Source organism: Vanellus vanellus (genome assembly GCF_965231255.1).
Source record: "Vanellus vanellus genome assembly, chromosome: 12".
In the NCBI taxonomy this organism is placed as follows: domain Eukaryota; kingdom Metazoa; phylum Chordata; class Aves; order Charadriiformes; family Charadriidae; genus Vanellus; species Vanellus vanellus.
Window position 1 is genome coordinate 172,847 of NC_138917.1, and position 18,170 is coordinate 191,016.

At 41.0% G+C, this 18,170-nt stretch overlaps 1 protein-coding gene across 1 annotated transcript in view; it reads right to left on the bottom strand.

Annotated features, from left to right (window-relative positions):
• Positions 1–3,738: 3,738 nt before the first annotated feature.
• The window catches only part of CEP89 (centrosomal protein 89), a 43,239-nt gene continuing 28,807 nt past the window's right edge, over positions 3,739–18,170 (bottom strand). Inside the window, exons 18-19 of the mRNA XM_082489415.1 lie at positions 11,202–11,371; positions 3,739–4,481 (exon numbers count right to left, since the gene is read on the bottom strand). Of these exons, the coding sequence (XP_082345541.1) occupies positions 4,244–4,481; positions 11,202–11,371 (408 nt within the window). The 3' untranslated portion in view covers positions 3,739–4,243. The remainder of the gene's footprint in view (positions 4,482–11,201; positions 11,372–18,170) is intronic.

Here is an 18,170-nt window from a genome sequence, read left to right on the forward strand (position 1 = left end):
TTGACGTTCCTTAAAGCAGGGTGATGGCAACACCTGAGAAAGAGTAGAGCCCTATTGTTTATGCACTGTACAACTATGTCAAAGCCATCAAATACAGTGTTCTGATTTGGTATCTTATCACCCAAGCAGTTCAACATCATAAAAATATTTGTTTCCCTTTGGTAGGGACATGCAGGTTTATTTTTAATGGGTAGGAGTTTCCTTAGTTGCTTTTTGTCAGATTAGGTATCAGGAAATAAAATATTTGCAATGATAGTAAAAAGGCTGCATCTGATTCCTAGCAAATGTGCTGTGAAACACATTTTCCTTGGGTGAAGGTTTCTGTGGCAGATGTGGTTTTCACATTGGCCTTTTGAAATACCTTGTCTCACCTGTAAGTTTTGATGTGCTAACACAGAATTGTTTGTACTGGTTAATTACAAGGAAGCTCTAGTTCTTGTGTCTGTGCTAAATAGTTTTAGTTAGAACTAGTTCTTCAGGCGTACAGAGCTATCCCTAGTACACTGCTAAAATGCAGGGTACAAGAAGTACTTTTCAGCTATTTTCTGTAGTGCTGTCGTGATCCCCTGTCCTTTTTGACTGCGTTATTTTAGATTATATAGGCTAACAATTTTTTTCATACCAAGATCTGAGAAAAAAAGTGTGAGATAACTAAAATCGTGTGACCAGCGGGGAGGAGAACTAATAAGCATTAAACAGTGTTCAGAATACTTGCATGCATGCGTACGCAAAATGATTGCCACAGTGAAGATGAAAGAATTCAGACAGACCCATCTTTGTAGTGAAAGTGATGCCTGCCTTTTCACCTTTGATCTTCGGATCACAATTAGTCCTTAATTAAACATTATGTTGACTTAAACTGGACTATGTGACACTATTCTCTTACAACAATCCGATTCCCTTTTAAAGGGAAGAACACATACCAGCTACTGGTTTTATTGGTTCAAGTCCTGTCATAACTTGTCCTGTTGGCTTCTGACTTCTGCAGCGCCTCTCGCTCCCCTCTTCCCTTCCAGCCCTGCAGCAGAGCGAGGAGAACATGACCGTGGAGAAGAATCGGTGTGTGCGGGGTCGCGGCGGTGTGTTTGAACTGCGATTTTAATAGAGCTGTGAAAGGAGAAGGTAAGGAAGGCTGTCGTGCGGTGTAATGCTGCCTTGCCCAGTCGCTTCTGCTGAAGCCCTGGGTGGCCGTAGCCAAGAGCTGCTCATCGCTCTGGTCTGTAACCATTCCTTCTCGCTGTGATGAGATGCATCTCTTTCTTTAGACTCGTCTGCCTGATACCCCTTTATTTAATCTGTCCATTTTTCCTGCTCCTTTGATAAAGTGAGTTTCAGAAACACTGTTTGTGTCAATCTTACTTGACTGGAACATAAAATTAAAGTATGTTGTAGACTACGCTTTCCAGCACTGGCATCTAATTCACTCATTATGTTGTTATGGTGTTAAAATGTTGTTTCACTGGCAGTGCATCTTTATGGAATCAATTTGTAATGAGAAATTAATACCAGAGGAGAATTTCGTCTATTCATTCCAAACGGATGGATCTTATACTGGCATGGGAGCATGTATTTGAAATTATTGAACAAAAAAACCAGTTTTTATTTTCCCATGTTCTAACCTAACCCATTTAAAACTTTTTTTTTTTTCTGATTTTGGATGAAATCACAGTATTCTCTAATTTGTTACCTGATTTGAGTCAAGGTTCCTTCTGCTGGATAAATGCCTGTGTTCCATGGTAATATTCAGGAAAAAAAGTATATTCCAGCCTCTCTCTATTGGAACAGTTAAGTTCAGCCCATCTGTCATTCGGTGTGCTGGTTACCTTGCATCTCTCTGTGGTTCCTGATGGTTTTAGTTGCCTAATCCAAGCTGTAATACAACACAGGAGCTGTGTTTATAGGCCTGTTAACCGAAGGACGGGCTGAAGGACCTCTTTTCCCAGTGGTGGAAATGAGCAGTTTTACTGAAGGGACACAAGCACGTTAACCGGAACCGCACCCAGTGCTGGTAACAAAAAGAATGAGGTGGTTTCTGGCCGGTGTCACAGTTTGGTGTCACAGTTCCAAGCACTCCCCAAACTTGTGTCCCCACACTGTGGGCACCAGCCGCCCAGGCACTGCTCCGTTGCCAGCAGTTACTGAGTGATGCTGTTGGGTCGCGCCACAACGCTGGGCGCAGGCACTGCGGTTTGTGCCGGGCTTGGAAAGCCTGAGAATGCCACGTGAGCAACCTTTTTTCCCCACTAAATAGCTTTTCACTTTTATAACGCCCATTTTCAAATAGCATATAACTGCATATAACTTGACCTGTAAGGGTAAGGTGTGAAGGTGCTCAGTGCTTGTTCGCCGGCTGCGGTGCTGGCACCAGGAGGTCAGCACCCGCCTCGGGTGGCGTTTCCCAGCGGCGGATTTCCATACCATGTGTGTGGTTGTGGGGAGTGTATGTTATGAATTAAAAATGTGTCTAACTTTCAAAGATTTTTTTTTTTTTTTTTAAATGTACTGATAACCTCCCAGAAGTGATTCCTTGTGGGGTCTGGTTACCAAATAATGCAGTTAAATTCTCCTTAATTGCACCTCCTAGAACTACCTCAGTTTTCAGTATTCTGAAGCTGGAAAGAGTCAGTAACTGCCAAAATATACAAAATGCCTCTAATCAGGTTGGTTGCTAGTAGCTCATTCGGGTTCTCTTCCAGTGTTCAAAGAAAATTGTTTTTATTTTTAACTGCTTCTCGAGCATAGAAGTGACGGTGATCATCCTTTAAGCTCTTTAAGTTACTTTTCATTGTTAGCTTTGAAACATTGAACTTTTGATTATTTTAAGTAGTGGTATTACCTGCTAGGCAATCTTAACTCTTAAAATTATCAATCCTGTTAGTAATTTCAGTGGGATTTTTCTGTTAGCTTTTGGGTTTGGTTTTGTTTTTTTTTCCCTTTTGTGTTTAAATGTTGTGTTTTATTAAAAAGTTGGGGTTTTTTTCCAAAGAATATTTATATGTGCAATGCCGGTCTTTTATCTTTTTTCTACTCCTAAAATTGGTGGTGTGCAATAAACATTATTTCATGTACTTTTTGTACATGGAAATGTACTAAAAACCATCCAGAGCCAAAGATTTATCTTTCATCTGAAAGAGACTTAAGGGAAAACCAGTTCTTTTAGCTGTTCAAAAAGTAGGAAGAGAAAATTAGTTTCTTTCTTAACTGTCAGAAGGAATTGGAGAGAAGCACCTGTCTAAACATTAATTCTATTTGTACAATACTTGACACTCTTGTAAATGTGTTTGCTATCGTTAATCTGAAAGACTCCAAGATTTTACTGTCCAAGACTGTCAAATGGGTGATAGGTACATATGGATATAAAATCTCTTAATAGGATTTTTTGGTCCTCCAAAAAAGTAGTTCTGAGCTACAAAAGTACTTTTTTCATCCATGGGACATTGCGTTTTCTCAGTTTTCTTGCAAACGATGTGGAAACTAAGTATGGATAATCTCCCAGGGACCTGATTAAATGTTAGCTCATTTAAAGTTTAACATGATGTTTTAATGACACGCAAATGAAAGAGCAATTGTAGCATTTTCGGAACGCAGTGTTAGTGTGTCACTGTTGAGGTGCTGTCCTTTGAACCATGCAGGAAAACCTGCTCTCACGTGAGAGCTGTGGAAATGGGAAGCAGACGTGGCAGAAGCGTAATTCCAGGATTCCCAGTTTACTTGAGTGGAAGAACAGTTAAGCCAACATTGAGAGAGTTTTGAAAACCTCATTTCTATTTCTAAGGAATTACCGATGTGATAGTTTCTTCCTTGTGAAGTTTATTTTTACAAAATCTTGGGACATATTCAAAAGGGCAGTTAAAAACAGATGAGAATAATACGTACATCATTTACATACACAGTTCCAAATGTGTGTCTGTGCTGGAACAACAAACTTAGCAATTTTTTTATCTTGTTAACTGGATACTTGTCTTTTTATGTTAACTTATCGCTGCACCAAGTTTTGCCTTAACAAGGAATAGCCTTTTATTCAAAAAAAACCCAACCCCACAGTCATATTCTAGGCTAGATTTACACTACTGGTGCTACTGGTGGTACAGCTGGAGAATATGCTGTTGTCATTTTGATGACACTAAAAATACAGTAATTTTGAAGGGGGTAAGTGTTCCATTACATCTTGCACTGTTGAAAAAGTAAAATTCAGGCACTGAGTTCTCTCTTGGACGAGATGCATAACGCTTCTTTACTCTTATCACTGAGATTCTTGTTGAACTTCATTTTTAGTAGGGGCTGAAGGTTTCACATCACAATAACTAAACTCATGTCCGTAAACCAGGTCTTTCTGAGAGCTTTCATCTAAGTGTGGCTCATGAACTGTGACAGTGCTCCACATGTTGTTCTTCCCCAGGGTTTTATGTAAGAGTTCTCTCATTCTTCTGTTTTCTTTGGATGTGGATTCCCAGATCATTTCAAGTTCCCCTTCCACATTCCTAGAAAAAAATGAAGAGAAATCCTAATTTTAAAAACACTTTTCAGCAGTATATAATTAAAGGATGCGGACAAGCAAATTATAAACTGCATGTGTTTATTTAGATGCTTGAAACTATGTGATTGACATTAGTTCCTCCTATGTTTTTAAAAAAGCCCATTAAATGTAAAGCCAGAGAGGATATGATCAGGAAAAAAAAAGATCTGGACCTGTGTAATAAGATGGATTAAGTCTACAGAAAGAGCGGTGCCTGCGAAATCCAACTGTCCTGACTGCCGCTGTCCCCTGAATTGGGCTCCATCGTGATGGCGGTGTCTGTCTCGCGTGCCCCTTCTGCCACCTGCCAGGAGTTCCGCATCTCCCCTCAGAGGCTAAAAATGTCTGATGAGACTGAGCATCAGACGCTGCGCTGAGCTCGTGCCTCTTCCTGGAGGTCAAACAGAAGTGGTGTAACTGGTTGGGGGTTTGGGGGGGGGGGAGGGGGAGAGAGTGAAGGACAGTCCTCAAGGCATTATAACCTTATGGGCCGATTTTCTCTAACTGCTCAAGCGTAAATAAATACATTATTTAATGTTTTTCTCAAGAAAAAGCTTATTTTTAAAACATGGCAACTAACATGATTTAATACCGCAGTGCGTTCCAGCAACAGACTTTTTAGTACGTTATATTTGGTCAAGGTTAAGCTCTAGGGTTTCCTCTGACTTGCTTCTAGTATATGGCAAAATATAAAATAATCAGAAAACCAAGATCCTTTGAAGTGGAAAAGAAAGCTATTGCATAGAAAATGAGCACAGAAATCTTAATGGTATAGACTGCTCTAACACCGTCACTTCAAGCCGCTACCTGCACCCTTGACAGAGCCAGCCCTTACAAATTCTCCTGAATACCAGTTCTAAAAATGAGAAACAAATCAATGCACAGAAATGCATTGTGATCGTGGGTGGCTGTCGGGCTGCATTTCTGGCAAAAGGTGTATACTAGAAAATACATAATTATTACCTCTGAGAGAGCCCTTTGTGATCCGTAACACTGAGACTGAAGCGGTAAGAAGTGGCCCAGACACAGTACTAGCTCACGTTGTGTTTCACCTTACGGCTGGATATAGAGATGGCAGGTGAAAGAAACCCGTATTGAGATTTTCTTGTCCATATTGCTTGGAACGAACTTTTGGTAGTGGCAGAGATCGTTATCCACTAAGAATGGAATTAAAGCAAAAGAAAGCAGGTGAAAGCAGTACAGTTGCGAAGAGCAGCCCAAGGCTCTGCTCAAGAGCACGAGAAGCCACATGAACGAGCCGGACCGTCCCCTTTCTGCCAAGTCTCTAAAAAGCTATTGAGAAGGAAGCTCTCGCTTTCGAAACACCAAAACTGCAGATGACTGTTCTCACAAAGTATGTGTCTCCTTAGGCCAGGGGTAAGAGTGTCTAATTCTACTAGTTACTCAGTATATGCTTCAAAATGCTTTACAAAGGCAATTATCGTTATCCTCTGCTTACAGTTTGGGGGATGTGAGGCACAAAGAGTAAACATACGTGGCTGAACTCCCCCAACAAGCTGTCCTGAGTTTCACCCGTTGGTTGACCCTGACCCTTTGTATTGTGATCTCGGAACATTTTCAGCATCTTGTTTTGGTTTTAGATGAACTTTTCTGTCTTCACGGGGACAAGCTCCTGTTCTCTGCTGCCACTTCTCCCCAGCCGGAGTCTGTCTGCGGTGTGCACAGCACTCTCACCGTCTATTGGTAATATTCAGGAGCTTAATCTGGTTTACCCTTACTGTAGTGCAGAACGTTACCCAGGCTTCATTTCATCTGCTAATTTCTAAAACCAAGACTTTTTTTTAAAGGTTGTTCCATTGTTAATGCTTGTACGAGCTTGAGGCAGAGAAAATTTGAAGATGAAACTAAAGATCACTGAAATGTGAATTGTAGTTTAGCGCTGTCAGCATGCCTGACAAACGGGCTGCTCGTTTTCAGTCTATATGTTCAGTTCAATGGCAACCGCATCGATTTTGGACAAAGTAGTTCAAACGGATTAGTTTTAAAAGTTTCCACATGGTTAAAGTTACTTCGGTAGCAAAGGAACAGATGCCTGTAGAGGTAGTGGTGTATCTGAACTCTTCTCGGAGGATTAATTTTTAAACAGGAGCTGAGGTGCAGAATCTGTAGGTGCTCGCTGACTTTGCCGTGGCAGGAGCCGTGCAAGCGTGTTGCTGCCCGGGGCGCGCAGGGCCGATGCCCCGGCTTTGGGCACAGCGGGCACAGTCACAGAGGAGCCTTCTCGGGGCGGCGGAACGCGCTGCTTTTACAGCTCAGCTGTTCTTCGGGTGAGCCGCCAGGCGATAGCGGGTTCCACCCAACTGTAGTTAGACAAGGCGCTTTTGTCGCTGTGGGATGTTTTTGTTCTAAAGTTCTGACCTGATCACAACCTAACATACATTCGGCAGAACGGGCTGGGGAGGGGGGTGTTTGGGCTGGGGAGGGGGGGTGTTTACTGCCACTCGTCCCAGCTCCCTGCCCTCCGGGGCACTGGGGTTACCTGGCCGCTCACTTCCCACAGCTCCTGATGGTCTGTACTTTTTTCTCGACACCAGAATTTCCTTGCTCCTACTTCACAGGGCAAAGGCCCTCACTGCCCTTCTCTTACATTTTTCTGTGTCTCACCGGAAAGCCCTTCAAGCTCAGTAAAGCGTCACTGTCCTTGACTATGACTGCCGTGGCACTGCCCTGTACAGGTCCCATCCTGATGGGTATCCATTGGTACTCCGTTGTGCCCACGGCAGCGCTTCACCTCTTCAAACGCAAGTCTGCCACTTGGCGTTTAAAACTGGATACGTGCTCATAGTGAACGCATCCTGTTTCCAGATGTCTTTAGGCAAAAAACATTAAATTTGCTTCTCATAAACGTAGGCTGTTGTTACTTAAATGAGTAAAAATATTAATTCCATTCAACCCCTAACCTAGCCAAAATGTAAGGTTTTATATCTGGTGGAGAGCAAGCAAAATCCCTATGCTGTACTGATGTCTGAGGACGAAAAAGTTAACAGAAGCAGATTCTGAAAGCAGCTTATTCTTTACAAAAGACAGAGCTTTCTGCCCTCACTGAGCTAAATTAATTCAGCCATAATCGCAGAATCTTATTTGGGCTGCTGGCTCAAGAATTCATTTTCATCTATCGTAACAGTTTGTTTAAGTAATCCTTACCACAAAGATGAACAATTTATACCACGGTTACAATTTCCTACGTAACCTTACAGGTATGACAGCTCCTCCCTTGCCTGTGCACGGCTGCGGCGCTTTTCTACCGCTGACCCTCCTGGCAGGACAGCCTGAGGCAGGTTCATCACTAAGGCCTTCAACCCTGCATTTAACACCCCACCTCCGGCAGCTGTAACTATCTCAAAGCACTGTTCCTCTGCAGAAGACTTATGAAATACACTGTGACCTAGGAAACCCTTAAAGGTAAGCGTCTGGTGAAATAAGACTTGAGGCATTTACGAACCTGGTTTTCTACCCTGGAACCACATTAACAACTTTGTTTATATCTGACACACGCAATGCGTTTCACTTAAGTACGTGATCATGATGACTCTAAGACTGTAAACAATAAAAATGTCATTACAATTATCAGCTGCCTGAAGAACAGAAAATGATACTGCTTTCTCATCAGCTGCTTTAGGTGAAAGGTTGTTGTGAATTTCCAGCATTCTCTAGCAAAGGCTGTAATTATTGGGAAGGCTCTCCAGAGCAGCTTCTAGGACGGTAAAATTCGCCTGTCTTTAGAAGCTTTAAAAGCTTTTATTTATCAAAAGAACAATTATATCTGTATGCATTTTTTTTGCAAACCAAGTGGAAAAATTCTGTTCCCTTGGATGCAACGGGCAAGTAGTGCAACCCCTGATTTTTGTCATCAGATGGCGGATGATGCAGGAGGGGAGAAAATGTCAAAGGAAAGTCACCTTTGTTATGTTTTATGAAGCCCACGTTAGTTTGGATGCCACCTTGTTAAGAACAGAACGATAGGAGAAGAAACAAAAACGAGGAAGCACAAGAATATCGCTGCTGTGTCTAAGCAAGCGTTGCTTCTGAACACGGTGCCGTCTGCAGTAACTCCACCTCTGGGCGCACTGGCACTGTGCGAGGGGCCGTGGTAAGAGGGGCCGACCTGCCGTCAGCCGGGTTTGCTGCCGTCCAGATTGGTACGGTGGGGCTGTTCGTCTCGGGTGCAGTGTCTCCCTGAAAGAATGGTGCTGTTGCCAGACCCAAAGTGGTATCTTCCCTTATTTTACAAGAAAGCTTACTACCAACAACAGGTCTGGTAAACTTCTGTGGTAAAGAATTTCACGGCCGTAGCTAGGTCAGAGTCGGTATGATTTCCGAACTCTGCTATTACAAAACCAGATGCAAGAGCAAAAGCAATGACACGAAAAAGTTTTCTGTCTTCACCTACCGGCATTGCTTTTGACTAGACTGATGGTGGTTGGTGCCTTGAAATAGCTTAATTTGTTTTACAGTCTTCCTAAAGAAAATCTGTACTGTATATAAGATGCAAAATCAGCTATCCAAATAGTCGGCGTACCTTCCACTAAATTTTAAATTAAACTGTCTTTCCTGCTTAAAATTTGGCATGCTACTTTGACTTTCATTACTTAAACACTGAAATTAGAAAATCTGATATACAATAGATTTATCGTATGTGCTTACTTTAATGTTTATACGGGTATTTTGAATTGAAACATCAGCTAGACAGTTTTCTGGATTATAAATTTACTCTGCAAACACAGCTAGCGGAAGTAAATGTAATTGCTTGGTACTGTCCTGGCGCTAGTGACTTCAGTTGCCAAGCTACAGATGACTAGCAACATCAAAACTACAAATAATTTTCCCTTCTTTACTCCTGTGGCTGTGTGTAGAGAAGGGAGACGGAAAATAATAAGCCTTTTTAAACCAAAAATACAGGAAGCTAACAAAAGTATGTTTAATTTCTGGCTGACAGGCACAACAGAGTACATACGTAACAGGATTACCTTGGGAAACTACTTCATATTACCACAATACTTGAGATGACTAAAGGAACATGAGGAAACTAGTTTATATGAACATTACCACCCATGATGTTAATTGGTTTTACTGATTTTGTTTTACAAGAATAAAAATATATTCTTTCTTCTAGGTGTAGAATTCAGCTGATAGAGTTTTTAATATAGTTATCAAAGGAAAATAGCAGATGATGAACAAATTACAGCTTGAAAGACGAACATAAACTTTATTTTTTACTTTCAGAGTTGTGTTTGTCGTATTATACTCTAATAAACGATGTTAAGGCTTAACTACAACTAGAAAAAGGCAGTCCCCCATTACACTGTTCGTTAACGTCAGAGACTACAGAAATGCATGACCTTTGTGAGGTTCATCTTATGTTTCCATAAATCGTTTTTCTTCACCATCATATTGTTAAATGGTGTCGTTCCAGGTGCAGATTTTGCTTCTTAAAGTTAACTGCAAATATTAATTTTATGTGCTCACTGAAGAAAAATCAGTCAATTCAGACTGGAGAGGAAAAAGTGATTTAGTATAAATTTTGTATGGAAAGTGTAATTAATTATTTGACACAGTTGTGTTATGTCACCTCATTTACCTACTCTGGGACCAGAAAGGTAAATTTTGAACGATCCATGGACTTTGAACTATGCTGTATTCTACGTTTAAAAAAGCCTCTTTATTTATCTAGCTGTTCTCTACTATAAAATATTGTAACCTGAGCCCAGAGGTATGAAAGGCACTTAATTAGTTAAAAACCCTAAGTAACTACTTCCAGAGAAATGTGGAATAGTCAAAACACTGTTTTCTCATGCAAATTTTGGAGATCAGTGGCAGGTTCATTGTACAATTCCCAGCTACTCACACCTGTTTAATAGCACTCTATAAAGTAATTGAGAGGAACTGTGCTGATATAGCTCAGATGGTACCAAGCCCTGTTTTTCTATTGTTTTTTAATCTATTATTTCACAACGGCAGAGATGACTTGCAAAATGATTGCCTGATTACCTCTCTTCAGTTGTAAAAGGTTTCTCCTGTATGCTGATAACTTGAATGTGCTATGAAGCTTTCCACTACCAGAGGTGGAAAATACCTTTAGAAAACTCTATATTAAAAAGGATATTTAAAGACCGACAGTCATAATCTTGTATAAATCTGTTAAATTATCTTTTTTTCTTTTTATTCTGCGTGTAGCCGGTCTATGTAACTTATTAACAGAACAGTAAGGCAGATTGAAAAGGAAACCTCTCATACTTGTACTTGTTAGACTGCTTTAATTTCCTGCTGTTCTCAAAACTCTTAAGCGTTGTGGAGGGCAAAGTTTTCAGCCTTTAGTAGAAAATGCCATTAAATAACGAACATATATCTTGATGACTTAGAGACACAGCCTCCCCCCCAGACTAGGCTCAGGTTGATATTCTTCTAAAGAGGAAGTCTTAAGAACAGTAGTAGTCATCCAGAATAAATTCCTCCTTCAAAAGGTGTTTCTTGGAGCTGGGAAGGACGGAATTAAGAGGAGCATTTCCGCATTTTCAGTACAGCTAAAACACGAGTGAGGAACGATACCCGGAACACTGCATACGAGGCTGTGATGAAGAGCCAGAGCTGGCGGCGGTGCACCGTGGCGCCCCGAGCCCCTTCCCCGCCAGCTCTCGCTGGGTCGCTGCCGCCGCGACTGACTTACCTTTTCTGCCGCAGCACTTCAGCGAGGCTCTGCTGCTTCTCTTGCAGCAGGCGCTGGAGATGCTGCATTTCTTGCTGGTACTGGGCAGTCTTCCCGGCAAATTCCTTCTCCTGCTCAGTCATTTTGAGACTGATATCTCCAAGCTTCCCAGCTGCTTTCTTTTTATATACCTGCAAGAGATGATAGGAGAAACGTGAGTATAGCAGAAATAAGGACACTCGCTACCAACGAAAGAAATAGCCAGAGACACTAATTTGCAGTTTGATTTTCACATCAGTGCTGCCTTGCTTAAACATGTCAGGTAGGTTGCATTATGGGTTTTTTTATTGCCTGTTTGTTAATTTGAAGGTATTAAACTTGTGCCTTGTTCTGCCTATAAAACTAGTGTGTACAGTGTATACCATACAGTATGTTTGTCTTACGGGTGAAAAGAACTGGTTGCAAAAAAAGGGGTTGCTTTCCAAGATGCAAAGCTACACTTTACAGCACGTTGCTTACCACATTGCTTGTCCAAGTCATATTTATCAATGCGTATCATGAAGAAGTGTTTGTGTTCTGTTAGTTGTTTGATCTCAATACTAAGAGGAAGAAAAGAGTGGTTTCATGCTTTAAAATAACTTGCTGCTTCACATAATAGTGCCTTCTGTTCAGGGAAGCTCGAGCGATTTTTTGCTCACTGGCAATAATAACCAAATATATTGGTCTAATCTCAAAAACAAGAAATCCTTTTTGTACAAAGGGATTTTGCTTTCTGAAAGAACCTCCCCATTAAATCACCTAAGCACACAAGGAATTGAAAAATGCGGCTTGTGTATTGATGCATATTTCTACATGCCGCTGCTCTTGACAAAAACAAGTATTACCCAATACTAGCTTTTTTCTTGTGATTACAAACAGAATGCTTAAACTGTTACTGTATCTGCAAAATGCGATGTTCAATATAGGCTACAGGACAGTTTTGGGATGGAAGCACCTCCTTTAATAAAACTGCAAAGTATTTAGTGAAGCTTTGAAAATACTGCCATTTATGTCTTGCTAATATCAAGTGTTATCTAAGATGTTAACCACTAAGGTTTTACCTTCATCTGAATCAAAGCAGAAAGAGTATGCCTTTTGGAGGAAGAAAAAAAAAAAAAAGGCACTTTTATGTACGTGCTGCAAGCTATATAATCCTTTCCACAAACTGTTTCCTTTTTAGCTCTTAGAAAATGTATCCTTTTGGAGTTTCATTTTCTGGAAGTAACAGGATAGTGACAAATAATAATATTCACCTCGAATGTTAGTCATTCAATATTTAAGGCTGACTTCCAGTTGGTTTTTTTTTTCCTAGCTTTTCCCTGTTAGTTGTAAGAAAAGAATCGGAAACCTGCAAGTTAACCAGTCTCATCACTCAACTTTTTAGATTCCCAGAGAAGTCTTCCAAAGGCAGTTAGACGCTTGTCACGCTACGGGAGGATGCAGGTAACCGCGTTCCTTCTGAGCAGAGGGGTGGTTAGAGCTCGCCTAGAGGAAGTGCAGAGCACGGGAAAACAGCCGAACTTTCACCTCTGTCCATAAATGCCTCCTCCAGCTCTGGACCTGGAACCTGAAATTCCCCCCTGAGGGCAGGTGCCTATAATTATTTCAGAAAACTAGAGAGAACTTCCTCTCTCTTTTACACATAATGGGCCGATAAAGAAAGCAGCCAAGGGTATTGGTGAAATCCGTCTTTTATCTAGTGGTCATTGACCATCCAGCTGGTGGGAGGTGTGTGCTTGACGCTGCGCTCTGCCTGAGGTGGTTCCAGCCTGTGGTCCTACATGTCCCACAGCTGTCTCTTGGCTTGGTGTGCCGGCTCTTTGTTTGCCAACTGAAGCTGTGTCACGTGCCCAGAACAGCTGCAAAATCAATGGGGACACAAAGGGCAGAAGTACACCATTTTCTGACCTAATGATTAGGGCATGAAACCAGATATGAGGGATACACAGTTCTGATCTCACTTCTATGATTATCATAGAATCATAGAATGGTTTAGGTTGGAAAGGACCTTGAAGATCACTGAGTTCCAATCCCCCTATCGCTACATGCCCCAGTAAAAAGTCCTTCCCCAGCTCTCCTGTAGGCCACCTTTAGGGACTGGAAGGCCACAATAAGATCTCCCCGGAGCCTTCTCTTCTCCAGGCTGAACAGCCCCAACTCTTTGGGCCTCTCCTCATAGGAGAGGTGCTCCAGCCCTCGGATCGTCCTCTGATCTCAGCAGAACTTCAGCAGGACGGGAGGAGTGCCCAGCCGGCCCTGTAATGGCCCATGGGAGCCGGGCCAGGTCGGGGTGGTTCGGGGCACACGGACATGTGCTGCTGCCGGCACTTAGAGACCCTTCACAGCAGGCTACTACCTTTCAGTTCTTCAAGACAACCTCCTATTAATTTTCTCTGAAGCGAAGCCGGTAGCAGCGGGGACTGCGACTGGTGGGGACGACAGTTCTCAGGAAGGGGATGAACGCACGTGGCTGGAAGTGGCAATAGCTTCCTCTAGAGCTGAAAAGGGTAGTCTGCCCGTGGTCATGGCATTGTGGGTACACCATAAGCACCCAAGATGAGGAATGATTGTGGATGCAGCAGCTGCAACTGACGAGGACATAATTTACATTCTTCTACAGTAGTTTTGGGCACTGTAATTCTTTTACACCTCATGTACTGAATTATAAACTGGAAACTGGAGAATTCTGGCTAGAGAGCCAACAAAACATTATTTCTACCAACGTAGGCTGCTGGCTGCGATACGTGCAATGATCTGGTGCCAAGATCCTTGTTGAGGCAACAAAGCTATTTTCTGTCAATCATGTATTGTTTTTCTCCTGTCCTTTACCAGTGAAAAACAGTATCATCCCTTCCAAAAGAGATCAAAGTACCACCTGAAGAAAATTGTCTGTCTCTCTCTCTCTATAGAAAGTGTTATAATGCTGCTCCTGGCAGAATAGCCCTGTAATGGGAACCCCGATGAAATCTTCACTGGGTGCCATGGAACATTGCCAATTGTCTCTCATGGCAACTAAAACCTAAAATACATTAATTAAGATCACAGACAATTATTTTCAGGGCTGTGTAAAAAGTCATATACTGGGGGCGTTGAGGGGGAAGTCCCTTTTTAGTAGTAGGCAAAGACGCTGTTTATAACCTTCTCAGTAAAATTGGACATGACAGAGGAAAAGTGACAGCCGATATATTCAGAAGTTTTAGTGAAGGAACGTCTGACAGTATTGTGGTGTTAACAGAAAAAAACATTTCCTCGCAAACAGTAGATTTCTGGTCTGCTAAGGGTTTGTTTCTGCTTCTTAAAACCCTCTACTCAGTCGCTGTGAAAAGGATGTGGGCAAAACGTAGAAACTTTTAAATTCAAAAGCCAAGAAAACATTCAGCTGTAGTTGTGATGTTATGTGCCGCAGCAAGTAAGCTCCCTTATTTGCAGATTGATATTGGCACACAGATGAAGGGTAAATAGTTGGGAAATCAATTAAAAAGGGAAAAGCTGTTCATGCTGGAGAAACTTTAAAGCTAGGCGTCCAGAGGTATGACATAGTTGTGTGTGTACAAGACCTGCTTTGACAGAAAATAATCTGGTATTAGGAAAACAGAACTTTCTGAATTAGAAACATAAGATAAAATTGACACAAGAAAAGGAAATTGAAATTTCTGTTACTTGAGTCTTACTTTATTCATGAGCACCATGGACGTAAACCACTTTGCATGCTAAGCCAATATTATGAAATAAATTTAGAGCTGGAATTACCTTAAAGCTTAAGAGCTCACTAGAGAAATCAGTTTACACATGATATTTCCTTATTCTTATCTTAGTATATTCTTTAACCTATTCTTATCTTCTATTTCTGTAACCTGTTTATCTTTAACCTATTTATATCTTAATTCTCTTCTCCCACCCTAAAGAGGGGCGTGATTAAGTATTCTATTGCCATATATAACAGAATTTGCATAAATGCAGGAGAAGCCTCGAGTTCACTTGTTTAATCTTCCACCTGCTTTTTGAACTTGTCAAACTTTCACGATCTCTATAACCAGGAAGGCTGGAAACTTCTTTTTAAGAAATTGGGATTTCTCCTGGTAATAGCAAACTTTTGAGAGCTGAGGGAAGATTTAGTAATGCTGAATTTCCACTTTCTAAACAACACAGCAAGTGACTTAGTTTTATTAATTTTATGAAACAGCACTGCTCCAATAGTAGGACAGATTAATAACTCAAATATTGGGCTGTAGCATCAAGGCAACATTTAGGAAATATTTCCTCTTGTTACACTGCAGGTTTATCCTACAAGGTTCAAAAGACTTACCCTGAAGTTTTAAAAGGTGCTTAAATGTGCTAATGCTAAGCGTTTACTCTTAATTCCACTGCTTTATACCATGCCACTGCTCCCCTGGCAGAGCCTGTCTAGTCTCTGCAAGCTCTAGTAACAAAGGCACTTGCTAAACTTTCTGATACACGCAGTTTCTTCTGCCTCAAGGAGGTACAAGTAGATCTCAGAAGTGGTAAGTTAATACTTTGGGGAAAAAATCCATTAAAAATAGATAAATTTAGTGATTAGCTGTCATGTGCAGTGTCTTACTTTAGAGATTACACATCGCTGGCAGCAATCAAATCAAATTTCTGTAGTTGTTATTGTAGAAATGAAGGCTTGTTAAAACCAAAAGATAAAACAGACAAAAAAACACCCCAAACCTAACAACCGAACACACAAAACCCCCATAATTCCATTCCTGATAGGAATCGTAATTATGAAAAATCCTGCATAAAGACATGACTTTTTAGTTTGTTGTTGTGACAAATTTGAGGCTTTGTTCCAACTCATCACTTTGGTGTATAGTTAATAATTTGGAATTTTCTACATGCAAGGGGATTGTAGTTTCTCTGCAAACTATTCTGGCTACCAAGTGTACTTTAGAGGAGCTTAGCATGGTCATTTGCTCTTAATTCAGAAATTGTCAATTTAAACGTATTATTTGGCTTGGAAACCCCCAAAAATACTCTAGCAGGAACCTAGGACTACTTTTCTTTTTTTTTTTTTTTTTTAAAGAAGAATCTTTGAGTTCATAGAACTGCTGGTGGTGCTTAAAAAATTTTCCTTTAGGATCTTCACCTGAGAGTGGTTGTTCCTTTTAGAAGCTTTAAGGAACAAACACACAAAACTTAAAAAGCTAAAATAATCATTCTTGAAGGACAATCCTTTTTTCCATCTAGGGAAAAAAAAAAAAAGTATATTTATATAAGCATTTTTGGTTTGTTTTTTAAGGGCTCATGCCTTTGCTCAACTCTGGAAATAGGAAGGGGAATTCTTAAAAGTCTTAAGAGGGGTTAACATTTTGCAACGTTGAAAGTTTGTTAACTTTTGGGGTTTGTCACCATTATATGACTCTGTACTGTAGTCACAGGCCAGGACTGTCTGGCAAACCAGCAGTCCCTTCTGACTGAGACGGAGAGGGAAGAGCAAACTGCGCTCTTTCGTTTCTGTTTCTCTGGAGAAAGCAGTGAAATAATGCACTCCTGCATTTCCCTTCCACTGCTCAAACAGGATTGACTGAGACCAAAGCCCCTTGCCAGAGCTGAAGCCATGTTTCTGTGGAGACCAAAGGTGACTTCTACCTGCTGGTCATCCTCACAGACATCACTCAAGAGCGAAGCACAGCGATTTAGATGAAGCAAGGAAAAAGTAACCTGCTGTGATAGAGACGGTGCCTGTTGCTAACTAAAGCATATTAGAAAATACCTCTAAAACAAATACAGTGAATGAACACATAACTAATGATGTTTCCTTATCAGTAAGATGAATGCGTTTCCTTTCAATTTTGGTTATAATTCCTGTTTTCTATGCGAACACTGTTAACTCTGGGGAATAAGCTACCTAGTGTACGAAATAATGACGTATGCTTACAAGACCCATTTAGGGATTCTTTGTATACTTCAGCTAACATCACAAAGTCTGAAAGATCTTGAATGTGTCCTGGAATGAAGGGAAAATAGGTGTTGCAGTACTATACGCTGTACTGCCTGGACCCTCGCACTTCCCAGTTGGTAATTTGGGACAAAAATATGGGTGAATGTTTTAGCACATGTTATCCTGCCTGATAATCAAAAAATTTGTAGTAGTAGTTCTGTGGGGTTTTCTGTTTGGTTGGTTTTGCTCAAAGTTTGCCCGTAAGGAGAAGGACACGGCCACCCATATTGATGGTAACGGTGGGTGGAAGGAATAGGTGCAAGGGGGGCTTACTTTAACCCCTGTTCCTCTGGCAACTTTGTATTTGATAACAATTAGGGCAGAAGGGTTAACATGCTATTCTCGTGTTCTGATTCAGAGATCTTCCACTTTTTCCAATTATGATCACAATCTTGGTAAGAGACAAAATTTAAAATGTTCAAGTGAAATTATCCGCTATTATCTGATGGTCATGATGCAAAGAATACATTTGTGCATCTTCTCAAGAGACAGAACCCTCCTCTCTCCCCACTCTCAAGTTCTCCCCTCTCTTAATGAGTGACATCCTGGACCTCCTGAAGTTAGTGGCAATGCTTCATTCGGTCTATTGTCATATCCAAGACTGAGACCAGGCATGGTTAGAAAAAGGTTGTGGAAAAATTCCAGGAAGGCGGCTCCTCTTCTAGGTAGGCATTAAATGATTGCTTAGAACAAACCTCAATCCAAACAGAGGCAAACGGATAGCTGGATGACAAAATGAACACGGCATTAAGAACAAAGCGTGTCTTCTAAAGGTTGAATGCAAAAAAAGCCAACAAAACAACCCACTAAAAAAGTAATTGCTATGCTGACCTTTCATACTGAAATTGTTGGGAGGGAGGAGGGGAGAAAATGAGATATATTTTAACTTTTTTTTTTTTTTACATAAAAGCTGCTCTATACATAGTAATTTTCTGGTTCTGTCTTGATATTTAATTTAACAGAATAGTTCAGTTGGAAGGGACCTA